The sequence below is a fragment of the Oryctolagus cuniculus genome, chromosome 1, assembly GCF_051225735.1.
Source record: "Oryctolagus cuniculus isolate XC-2025 breed Fujian yellow rabbit chromosome 1, ASM5122573v1, whole genome shotgun sequence".
Classification (NCBI taxonomy): Eukaryota; Metazoa; Chordata; class Mammalia; order Lagomorpha; family Leporidae; genus Oryctolagus; species Oryctolagus cuniculus.
The window spans coordinates 112,322,893-112,334,943 of NC_142867.1; the positions used below are offsets into that span (position 1 = coordinate 112,322,893).

The 12,051-nt window shown below is 62.4% G+C and overlaps 1 protein-coding gene across 1 annotated transcript in view; it reads right to left on the minus strand.

The window, feature by feature from the left end:
• The window catches only part of NECTIN1 (nectin cell adhesion molecule 1), a 61,401-nt gene extending 50,816 nt beyond the window's left edge, over positions 1-10,585 (minus strand). The window contains exon 1 of the mRNA XM_051848688.3: positions 9,624-10,585. Within this exon, the coding sequence (XP_051704648.1) occupies positions 9,624-9,702 (79 nt within the window). The 5' untranslated portion in view covers positions 9,703-10,585. The remainder of the gene's footprint in view (positions 1-9,623) is intronic.
• Between the last annotated feature and the right edge of the window lie 1,466 nt (positions 10,586-12,051).

The window sequence follows — 12,051 nt, forward strand, 5'->3', positions numbered from 1 at the left end:
CCCACAGGGTGACCTGCAGGGTCAGGGCGCGGCGACAGGAGCGGGCAGTCTGCACGTGGACCATCAGGGGAGTCGGCGCTCCCCCTCAGCCACACACTGGGGGAGGGTTTTGATTCTCCTGCTCCTGGGCTCTTCTCTCCACCCCTGCTGTGCTTTGAGGCTGAGGATGCCTGGCCCCCACTTCAGGGCCTCTGTGCCCCCACCCCTCCAGCTCCCTGTCCTGATCCTGCCTGGGGCAGAGGAAGCACCAGCTCTTTCATCCCAGGAGATCAAAGCAGCCATCCCTGGGGAACACCCTAAATCCCCACACCCTCCTCTCAGAGGGGCCCCTCCCTTGCCATCTTTTGGGATCTCTGGGTAAGGGCGCGAGAGACTAAAACCTTGCAGGAGCACAGGCGCTGGCTCCGGGAAGATCAGCTTGCTGAGCCCTAGACCCATCCAGGATCTGGGGGCAGCCTCAGGTGGATTCTCTCCAAGAGGCTACCACACCTGCCTCTAGTCTTCCTGTGAGACATGGAGGGGAGGCCCCCCAAATGGCATCAGTGAAGCCCACAGACTCGGGGCTGGCACTGTGGTGCAGCACAGTGAGATAAGCCGCCGTCTGCAGCACCGGCATCCCTTATGGGTGCTGTGTCCTAGTTCATGCCCTGGCTGCTCTACTTCTGATCCAGCTCCCTGCTAACATGTGGAAGGTGGAAGGTGGCCCAAGTACCCAGACCCCTGCACCCATGTGGGGGACCCAGAAGAAGCTCCTGGCTTCAACCTGACCCAGCTCTGGCCACTGTGGCCATTTGGAGTGTGAACCAGTGGATGGAAGATCTTTCTCCTCTCTCTCTCTGCAACTCTGACTTTCAATAAAAGAAAAGATAAAAGAAAGAAAAAGAAAGATAGCATTAAGACAGTCTACTCCAGCACAGCCACATGAACACTCCTGGGGCACAACATAACATAACAATTGTCCTTCTCAAACTTCAAAGGTGTCCAAGGAACAGAACAGTTATACCACCGGGCCTCTGAAGACACAGTGCAGTAACTCCCCCAGTATCCTAGGGATGTCCAAGTGCAGCCCCAGGCCATCCCTGCCTGTGGGAGGGAAATAAGGTGTTGTGCAAAGTGGGAAGGCAATTCTAGAAGCCAGGCCTTTCAGTCCTGCAGGCTTTGTAAGCTCCTCCGTCCCTCCCCAGCCCCCGGGGACAGGCTGCTTGGGCCAAGTGGTGCAATCATGGATGCTGGGCCTACCTCCCGCATCTGAAGCCTGCCTCTGCCTCCTTCCTACTCGTTATCCGCTCTCTAGCTAGGCCTCAGTTTTCCAGTAAATAAAGACGGGGAGAACGGAAGTACCTTGCACATGAGATACTCTGAGGGCTGAAGGTGAAGTCAGTTATTACATGCTAAGATGTTTACCTGGCACCCAGCAGCTCCCAACAAAAGTCTGCCATTATTGTCCTCCTCGTCAAAGGCATACAAACCATCCATCCACCCAGCCAGCACTCCTAGCCTCCTTGGGACACCAAGCCCCACCATCAGAGGAGTTCTCAGTCCCGGAGAAGACAAATCCCAGGCCCAAATGACCACACAGCAGGATGCAGAGAAACCGGGGTCATGGGGTGGACAGAGGCGGTGCTGGGCTTTGGATGAGAGGGGTTACCCTCCCCTGGGGGATGCAGAAAGACTTCAGGATAGAAGTGCTCTTGACCTAGAAAGGGGGGGACAGAATATGCAAAGGCACTGTGGTGGGAAAGCAGTGGGCACGAGCAGAGGCCCGCGCAGAGGAGGGCCGTGGGCTGTGAGCGGGGAAAGGCTCCTATCACTGGATGGGCCTCCATCGAGTGCTCCCGGGCCTGCAAGTGCCTTTCTCAGGTGTGCTTTACGTCTGCTCACGCACGAAGCAGTGTGGACAGACTGCGGTCAGGAGTCACGGCAAGAAGTAAGGCAGGGATGCAGCACGAACCCCACCAACGGGGATGGTGCCACCAGCCTCCCCCACAGTGGGCCCCGCCTGACATGGCGGCAGGGCTGGCTTGGGCTCTGGGACATCCTCGCTGCAACTCCTCTCCTAGTGGCATTTGCCCACAAGACACCAGCAATAAGGGAAGAGGGGCCACCATTCACAGGCACAGAGATCCGGGCTCCTAGCGGCCGCCTTCTCAATCCTACCTGGGGCTTGTGCTTGCTGTAAGTGAGCTACAGGCAGGTGCCATGGGCTGATACGGCCCCGTGGGTCCTCTTTCCTCCAGGGCAGGGCTGACCGCGTCTGCCCAGACAGATTGGTGCTCCCCCCCTCCCCGCTGACTCATTTGGCGGGAACACCAGCTCACCTGCCAAAGCGTGGGCTGACCCGCGTGACCGCCCTCCCCCCACCCAGGAGCAGAGTGAGACAGAGAGCACTCAGAACCAGTTGTTTGGGTCTGGCCCTCATTGTTCTACCAAGCCCAAGTTATATAGGTATGGCTCTCATGGTCCTATACAAGCCCAAGGCCCTGAGACCAGGTGTGCTTGCCTTTGCCCCTGTCTTGTTCTGCACGGCACCTTCAAGGAGCTGGGCCAGTGTTCTGGTGACCAGCGGGCTGGCAGGACTGCAGGCGAAGAAAGACAAGGCAGAGTGGGCAGAGCAGGCACAGTGGAGGCTGGCTCTTAACAGGCACAAGAATCTGCTAAGAATCCTGTCTCCGATGGGAAGAACCCCAAGGTGAAACCCAAAGCCCTCCATGACAACTGTGGACAAGGCGCCAACTGCGGGGGTGGGCAGGATGAGGAAGGCCCTGCTCTTGGAGGCTACACGCTCTTTCAACTTTGGCTGTGAGTCCATCCACAGGGGAGGGACAATGCTTCCACCACAGGTTCCCCAAGTCCCCATGGACTACAACTCAGGCCAAGGCCACGGTGAGGACTCCAGACTCCATGCCTGCTCCCGGAGGCTCACAAGGGCCCTCCTCCATGGAACAAGGATGCACTGAGCTCTGTGGCCAGCTCTTCCCTGAGAACCCAGACTCCTTGGGACAGCCCTGGAGGGGGCTGTATCCTTGTCCCCTTCAAGCAGGGGGCAGGGCTGAGTCTACAAGGACGGGCGGGACCGTGAGTTTCCAGCTTTGGGGAGCATGCATTCAGGACTTAAGAGGGGCACACTCCACTTCAGCCCATGGATGGAGCTCAGACCCCACAACGGGACACTCATGCCCACGACCATTGGCCTGTTTTGCTGCCTGGGCCATGCCTGCAGCTGTGTCCCAGTGGAGCCACCAGCCAGCGGAACTAATGTCCTCTAATGAGATCCGGGCCAGAGTGGCCAGGCGGGTTTTATTGTCTGTGGCTTGGTAATGAGACTCCTCATAAACGGGGGATGGAATTGGGGTCTGTGCAGACAGAGTGGGGGTGGGAGTGGCCCCGGGAGAAGGCGTTGGCTCTTTCTGCCCAATCTTGTGTCCTTTCTGCTCTCAGCTGCTCTGTCTGGTCCCCAAGGCCTTCTGAGCACCTGTTCTCGGCCTCTGGGCCTGGCCCACACCCTGCCCTGTGCCTGCCTGTGCCCTGGGGCTCAGCTCACACCCCAGAGGCCCTGCCCAAGTCTCAGCCTGATGGCCAGGGGTGGCAGAGATGCCCTCCCGCCCAGCAGGACACAGCTTCCCGGGTCCCCAGCTGTTCGCTCACTAGACATCCCTTACCCTTTGTTAAGCTGGGCTCTGTGCTCACTCTGGCTGGGCCACCCTCCAACCTTGATCCTTAACTCATTCCTCTCTTCCATGGGGAGCAGCCTGACTGTGGCACACACCCCGGTGGTAGCAAGCAAAGTGACTGGCTACTGCCTGGACATGGGCTTTCGCAACCTGACTCACCCTCTTCCCTGCCTGCCCACCCGGCTCACTTCTGCCTCCTGATGAACTCACTGGGGTTGATGTCAAAAGACCCGGTACTGAATTTGGCCATGCTAGTATGCAATGGTCAGTGAGTTACTGACCCTGAGTCTCACTTTCCTCCTCTGGAAAATGGGAGCTACATGGGTCTTAGGGAGCTACATGGGGTCTTAGGGAGCTACATGGGTCTTAGGGAGCTACATGGGGTCTTAGGGAGAGTCGGCCAAAATTCTGCACTGCCTGGAGCACCACAAATGTGGCCCCATCGTGGGGCACAAAGGGCTTCCCCCAGCGAGAAGCTGGTGACCCCTGCAGGAATCCTGTAGCTGCCTGGCCACAACCCTCTCACCAGGCAGGTGGACTCCTGGACGGGAGGGTTCTGGCGCCACCCTCCCTTCCAACGCGGACGTCTGAAGGAAGGCAGGGGCTGCCACCCTCCTAGCCAGCCCCAGGCTGCTGCCACAGCCAGAGCTCCAGATGGGCTGTGGTGCCCCAGCTGGGCCGCAGCCAGGGAGCGAGGCGGGAGCTGGGAGAGCCCTCAGCGACATGCTGCAGAACAAAGGCCACACAGCACCTGCAGCCCACACAGCACTCGGCCACCACAGGAGCTGGGCTTGTGCAGGTGGCTGCAGCCAGCCACGCCACCTGGGCACTCCCGGCTGCTGTGGCCTGAGCCTTCCAAGGCAGCCCAGCCTGGACACAGGGAAGAGGAGCCCAGCTGAGGGAAGGCAGCTGAGTGGCTAAAGAGGAAGTGTGCAGCTGGCACTGCCCAGTGAGCCAGTGAGCAGACTCACAGGGGCCAGGGCCGTTCAGAGGAGAGGCTTGGGGACCAGCAGTTACCCCCTGACTGCATGATGACGATGCACCTTGCAATGGGCTAAATACTGTTCATGCATTAGCCCCAATCTCTTCTTCACAAACCTCCTTGGAAATCTGCATGAACAGAAACCCATTTCACAGGTGGGAAAGCATAATCAAGGTCACTCAGCTAACCACTGGTCATGCTGGGATTCCAGTCAGTGCACTTGGCCCCATTCTGTGGTCTCACTACGCTGGGCAGCCAGGACAGGGAAACCACCAGTGTGGGGAGAGACACTGAGCTGTCTGTTGCCCCGCTTTCCTCCCCTGAGAGGCTGCAAAACATAGGCCCCTGTAAGCCCCCAAGACGCACAATCCAACCCCCACCCAGGATAAACCTGGGATTACCCACTGCCCTAAACATCCCACCACTGCTGTCACCAAGTCTTCCTTGGTGTCCTTCGTGTGTCTCTGTGTTGTCCGGAGTTCATCTCTCTTTGAGGAGTGGGTCAGGGTTCAGGCACTATGGTTTGATGGCTTCTGTCATCTCTCTTCCCATTCCTCGGATCTCCCAGTCCCAAACAGCACGAGAAAGCCCAGTGCTTAAAGGGTTAACTGGACTAAGGGGGTGTTATCTCCAGCTCAGGGCAGTCCCTAGGCAAGGTGATCCCTGCTCAGATCTTAAGTTACCTCCTGCCCCAGCCCTACATCTGCTGGCTGCTCTGCACACATGGTTTCTGTGGACCGGCAGGCAGCATGGGCCAAACGTCTTCCGGCTGGGCTGGGGCACAGGGTGCTGGGCCCCCAGGACTGCCCTCTTCCCCACTCCTTGCGCTGACTCCCACTTCCTTTCCCTACAAGGGGGCTCCGACTTTCTGCTGTGCAAACCTGGGATGCTCCCAGGTGCATGTACGTTACCCCCTGGGCCCCCACATGGCTCTGCAAGGCTGCCCAGAGCAGCAGCCCCCCTGCCCCTCTTCAGTACCCACCTATGCTGCCTTGCCACCCCATGATCCTCTGATGCCCCTCCCCGTCAGGGGGGACCTATGCAGGAAGCCAAGATGCCAGATTAGGAGCTGAAAACCTCTCTCAGCCCTTTGCAGCCATTCATGGGTCATGAGAACCCATGGGGCAGCCAGGCCCGAGTCGGCACCAGATCCAGAGCTGTTCGGTTTGCCAAGCAGACAACAGAAGGTTGACAACAGAGGGACGGCTCTCCAGGTGTTGTGAAGGTCCCAGGCATCTCCCTGAGAGGAGGCAGAGGCAGGATTAAAGTCAAGGGCAGATGAGAAAAAAGTGTGTATGTGGCACCCCACTCCCCATAGGCGCCGGATCCAGCAGCTTGTCTCGGGAGGAGCTGGCCAAGGGCAAACCCTGGGTCCCCTCCCAAAGTCACCCTCCCTGAGCAGCGCCAAGGCTCAGAGGCACTCACAAAGTCCTTGTCAGAACATCACAAGAAATCATTGCGTGTAACCTACATTTGGTATCATATATTTATGACTCCAGTCCCACGGTGACCCAAAGATAGCAGTGCACACACGCACACACGGCTGAATAATCCAGTCTCCGCAGATCTGCACACGCCTCGCACAGTGCCTTGCAGACGGCCACCACAAACACACAAAGCCTCACACGCATGTGCCCACGCGCCCGCGCTAGACGAAAGGGGAGCCGACCGCCAGTGTCCACGGTGGCCTGGCACGCTGGCTAACGGTCAAAGTTTAAAGAACAGAAAAACGCAGCCAAATGGGGAAAGAAGCAGACACCCTTCCATCTGCCCCTCCCCCAGGCAGGAGGCATTCCATTTACCAGGTTAACCAGGAGAGATACAATCAGAAAAATCGAAGACACATGCACACCTCCCTTGGGTGTTTTCTGTTTGTGCTGAACAATGAACATTAGTCAGCTGCTAAACAATGGCGCATCACACACACAGCACCTGGGGCCGACCCCCTGCCCTGCCAGCAGGGCCCACCTGCTCAGCCATCAGCACTTGGGCTTTGGCTGCCATGAGCTTGCCGAGGCTCACAACCGGGGCCAGGGGTCAGGAGTGGCCAAGGCGGGTTCATGGAGCAAAGCTAAGTGGTCAGCGAGGGAAATGCAGCCACTCTTAGTCTCAGCCCACATCAGCCAACCAGGGGGACCGGTCAGGAGCGCTCCAAAGCCCAGGTTCAAGAGACACCACCCTGACCCCTCTGCCAGGGCAGCTGGGCCCAGGCTGGCAGTCTCTCCTCCCCTCCCTTCCCCGCCGCAAGCCGATGACGCCTTGAATCTGCTCTGGAGGCCCTCTCCACCGCACAGATTCCCATTTACACCTCCTGCAACACCCAGGCCAGCACAATCGGTTTTGCCAGAATGCCCTGCCCGGCAAGCCTGAGCATACCGCGGTCTGTGAGCGAGGGAAAGAACCCAGCCGGCTGGACGCTGTGAGTTCCAGAGGGAACCATCTCGGCCGCAAGGTCTGCACAGGCTGCAGCCCCACAGGTCTCACGAGGGTGTGCACGACAACTCACAACTCAACAACTCGGGGTGTGTGTTCTCCTAACAGACAAAAGGTGTGGGGAAGCCAATTAGGGAGGGTGCGGTGTGGGTGGGACCCCTGCTCCTCAGTCTCCTCCCAGGCTCCCCGTGTCCCTGTGCAGGGTGCACTCCCCATGCCCACGGACCCTCTCCTGGAAGTTAACGGGAAGGAACCACAGCTTGTCATGCCAGGAAACCGGCTCCAGGGTGAAGTCTGTGTTGTCCGCACACTTCTCTGTGTGTGCTTCAGCAGGCGGATTGGGAGTGCTTCCAAGTCAGAGGCCATCACACACACTGGCCCCGGCCCCCGACCTGCATCCCGACCACAGCCCAGGAGAATCCGAAAAAGGGCGCCAGACCCCTGTGTCCCCAGGAAGAAGCAGGAGTGGGCAGCTGGGAGGAAGGCAGGTGATGACAACTTCTGGGACCTGGCCCAGGTGTGGCACTGGGCACATCTGTATCTCCCCATCTCCCGTCACAGCATCCCCAAGAGTCGGCACCAGGAGAACAGGGACTGGATGGGGAGCTTGGCGAGTCGGGGAACTTTGCCTGCCGTGGATGCGACCCATCCATCAGTTGCGATCAATGGAAGAGTGCTTATTAAGTGCCTGGCTTGGCTATGGTTCTCTTCTCCGACTGCCACCCCCTCGTGTGGCTCTCTGGTGATGGTGGGGTGCGCATCCACCTTGAGCCGGGTGTCACCTCCTGTCTCTGCTTCCCAGGGGTGTGCGAGGGCTGAACCCTGCAGCAGCCGGCACCGGCCCCCCCCACCAGGGAGCTAACCACTGAGTCACACAAAGCTGGAGGAAGAGCCCAAAAGGAAGGGGGGGAGGGTGAGCTCGTCCCCCTCCCCCAAACCTTCCCGCCCTTTGTCCACCGGGGATTAGGTTAACCCCTAACGCGCCAGACCAATCAGAGCTGCTGAAAAGCTCTCTCTGTGGATGCAGGAGACAGAGTCCCAGGAGCCCCCACCCTGGTGGTCAGGCAGACCCTACAGCCCCAGCATCGGCCTCTCCGGCCGGCTGTCCAGGCAGTCCACGGCCAGACAGAAACCTCCCTCTCGCCCAGTCTCCTTCTGGGGGCAGTGCTGCCCTGCAGCTGTGAGGTGGCAGTGACACCTGTGAGGCCGGAATCTCGCCCTCCCCCGCAGGCAGTACCTGCTGCCCATCACACGCAGAGATCTGCGGGGTCCCCGCAGGGAGCTGAGGGGCAGAAGGGACACAGAAGTGTCCCCAAGCCCTCAGAAGGGCAGCCAGGCCGGCCCCTCTCCACTAACTACACAAGAGTCTGCGGCACCCCGGGCGGGCGCTGGTGGCTCAACTCCCACCCCGATTTTGTCACCCCAAGGCGAGTACCACGTGCTGCAGTCAAGCCCCCACCCCCAAAACACGACACTCATCTTGCTAGGGCAGGATGTCCTCTCTGGTTTCTTCCCTGAGGATTAGGGAAGAACACACACACACCCCCTTCAGTGCCCCCAGCCACTGCCGGGAGCTCGCGGCTTCCCCAGGGACACAAAGGGTTAAACCCAGGCGAGAGGACTCGGTCGGATTTGCCTCCTAAACGCATTTTCCAGTTCATTCCCCAGCACAATGTGCCTGGGCCGGTCCTAGCCTCCGCCCCCACCCCACCCGTCAGAAAGGGCCACCGGGGCCACCCCAGGGTCCGGCGCCGGGTTAACTCCTCGGCTGCCGGCGGCCCGCACCTCGAGGAAGGACGCGCGGGGCACCCTCGGGGCCCCTGGGGAAAGTGGGTCATGCGGCCACCTGGCCCGCACGCAGCCGAGGCGCCTCCTCCGGGGAAGAGCCCCGGAACCGTGCGCGGAGTTCCGCGGAAAAGCCCAGTCCCGCGCGGTGCCCGCGGCCCCGGCCTGCGCCGCCGGGAGAGGGAACCGCAGGTGAGCGCGAAGCCGCTTCTGCCGCAGGAGCCCGCGCTGGGGCGACGCGCGGCGGGAGGGGCCCGAGCGACCCAGGGGCCCGCGAGAGAAACGAAGCCCCCCAAGCCCCTCCAACCGCGCAGCCCCGCGGCTCGGAGCCGAGCGCCTCCCCGCCGGGGCTGGGTCTCCGACCGGGGACGGCGACTACGGCGCTTATTTTGCATTTGTGTAACATGCGGTGTTTCCAAACTGCCTCCCGGGCTGAGAACTGGTTATTAAATAAATAGAACGCGATTACATATGATTATTTTTGTGAAGAACTGCGCGGGGAAAGTGCTTTCTCGCTGCACAGAGACGTGCATCCGACTGCTCCCCTGCAGGGCAGGCTCCGGGGGCTCCCCGGCCCCTCTCCCTGCCGGGCCGCCTCCCAGCCCCTCACCCGAGCCGCGACCCAACTTTCCCGGCTCCTTTCGCTCCCTACATCCCCCCACCGCCCCCCGCCCCGGCCGTGCCCGCCATCCGCTCCCGGCGCCGCGGAGGCGCTGGATGGGGTGGGGGGCGACGGCGGCGACCGCGCTTACCTGGGAGGAAGAACGCGGTCAAGCCGAGAGCGAGTCCCCACCAGCGTCCAGCGGCGCCCGCAAGCCCCATCCGAGCCATCGGGGGCCGGGGGTCCGGCGGGGAGAGCGGCCCTCGCGCTCCAGAAAACAGCCCGGAAGACGAGGGCGGATCGCTGGCGGCCGGCGGGCGCTGCGAGGATCCAGGTCAGCAGCGGCTGTCGGCCGGGGCGGGGTGCGCTGGGTGCGATCGGCGCGGCCGCGATCCGGGCCCCGGGCCGCCGCCGGCTCAGAGGCTCGGCAGATGCCCGCCGCAAGTTGCACGAGTCATGCCCCCTTCGCCTCCTCCGCTCTCCGCCCCGCGCCGGTCCCCGCCCTCTTCTTCCACGCAGAGCCGGGCTGGGGAGAGGGACCCACCCCCGGCGCGCCCGGCTGCCCGGCTGCGCGGCGCGGGCTCCCGGCCCCCCGCGCGCTCACAGCCTCCCGCGCGGCTCCCGCCTGCAGGCGTCCATGGCCGGCCGTCCTCCGAGGGTGGCGGGACGAGCCCGGGCGGCGAGCGGGGCTGGGGCCCAGGCGGCGGCCAGCGGCCGCGGCGGCTCGGGCGGCCGGTCCGGGCGCGAGGAGGGCGAGCCGGGGTGCGGGTCCTCGCTGCCTGCGCTGTGCCGGGCGCCGGCGACCCGCGACGCTGTGGAGCTGCTCGGGCGCCGAGTGGAGCCGCGCTCGCCGCTCTCGCTCTCTTTCTCTCCTCACTCGCCGAGCCCCAGCCTCTCAGCCGCTCGCCCGTGATGTCAGCCCGAGGGGGAGGGGTTAGCGTTAACCCCCTCGCGGCTCCGAGGCGCGCCCGGGCGCGCGCGCGCGTCTCCCGGCCCGGGGCACCGGCGCTGCGGAGCGAGGGCCGCGGGGTCCCGCTCAGGCCCCCTCGCGCCCTAGATGCCCCCTCGGCCGCCTCTGACAGGGGCAGCGGGCCTCAGGGCGGGCGGCGCTCCTCGCTCGCTGACAAAGGGAGGCAGTGACCCCTAGCGGCCGGCGTCGGGGCCGAAGGCGCCGGTGGGGGTGGAGTTAAGATGGGGCGGGCGCGGAGCAGCCGCGGGGAGAACCCCGGAGCTGGCGCGGTCCGAGCTGAAAGGGCTCCCGCAGGCCCTCACTCCAGCCCTGGCCCCAGCTGACAGATGAGGAGACGAAGGCCCAAGACCGGGCCCTGGCGGGGCTGAGACTAGAACCCGGGAGCCAGGGCTCATTCCTCGCTGGAGAGGCAGCCGGAAGAAGGCGGTGGGCATCAGCGGGCGAGGTGGCGCCACCGAGGTTTCCAGTGGGGTTGCTTTTCCAAAGCCTGAAGCGCCCCCTCCCTTCTCCTAACAGAGCAGGAGACGGGGCTGTGCCCTGCGCCCGAACCTCTGCTTTGGACGAGTGGCGGGGTACCCCCCCCCCAGGGGAGGGACCCTCCGCCCCGTCGCCGTCACTGCCCAACACCACTGACAGGGTTTGTCCCTAAAGAGCGCCGAGCACCGCCCCCACCCCAGGACCCCAGGACCTGGTCAGACAAGGTGCCCTTTGCCCGCGCCCAGCCCTCCCCCGCGCAGGAGCAGGGGACAGTGGCCTGTTTCCGATAAAATGTGATTTCTAGATCCTGAGAGTAGAGAGCGGGAGGAGGAGGGGCAGGGACAGCCCGGCATCCCCGCTGCTTGGTGCCTGGCCCCCAAGTGTCTTGGTTTCTCCCTGAAGTAGTCAGATTCTGCCCTCAGGTGAACGGTGCCGTAAAGGTTGACATGCCATAAAGGTAGCCTGTGTTTTCTTTGCACCAAAGCGCCCTGCCAGGCTTGGGGAGACTGAGCCATGGTCATTGCCGGAGAGACACTCGGTGTAGACGGGGAGAGCAGTGAATGCAGACATAGAAGCGGCAGAACAAACGCCAAACCTGCTCTGGCATGGGTTTGGTGGGTCCCAGGGGGAGTGCCCTGTTGAGGCAGGGCTGGGGCTGAGCCAGGAGTCGGAGACATGGGGAGGCGGTCAGGAGACTGGCCCACTCACTCAGCTCCCCAGGGCCAGCATAAAGACAGGCAGGAAGCTGGTGAGTGGGGCCATGGCTGCTCGGTGATGACCTTGGCATGAGCCTTGAATAAAGGCAGGCCTGCGGCTCTGAGTGGTGCTGGGTAGCCACCAGGAGGGCTTTAGAATGCCCTAGGAACTCAGTGGAGGGGAACCTCCCCCGCGCTTCATGGGCTGGGCTGAGCTGAGCTGGATTAATGGCTGTGGCCTCCGACTCCACTTGGCATGCCATAGGAGCTAGGTCAGGTGGGTCAGGGGTGATCCCAGGGGCACCAGGTCTACCCGTTCCCAACCAGTCCATCCTTGGTAAGGCTTCTTTGATGGGCTGCTCTTCAATGGGGGGGCAAGACAAGGCTGCCTGCAGCTGGGGAGGGTAGAGAAGGTGCAGCCAAGTCCCACCTGCCTC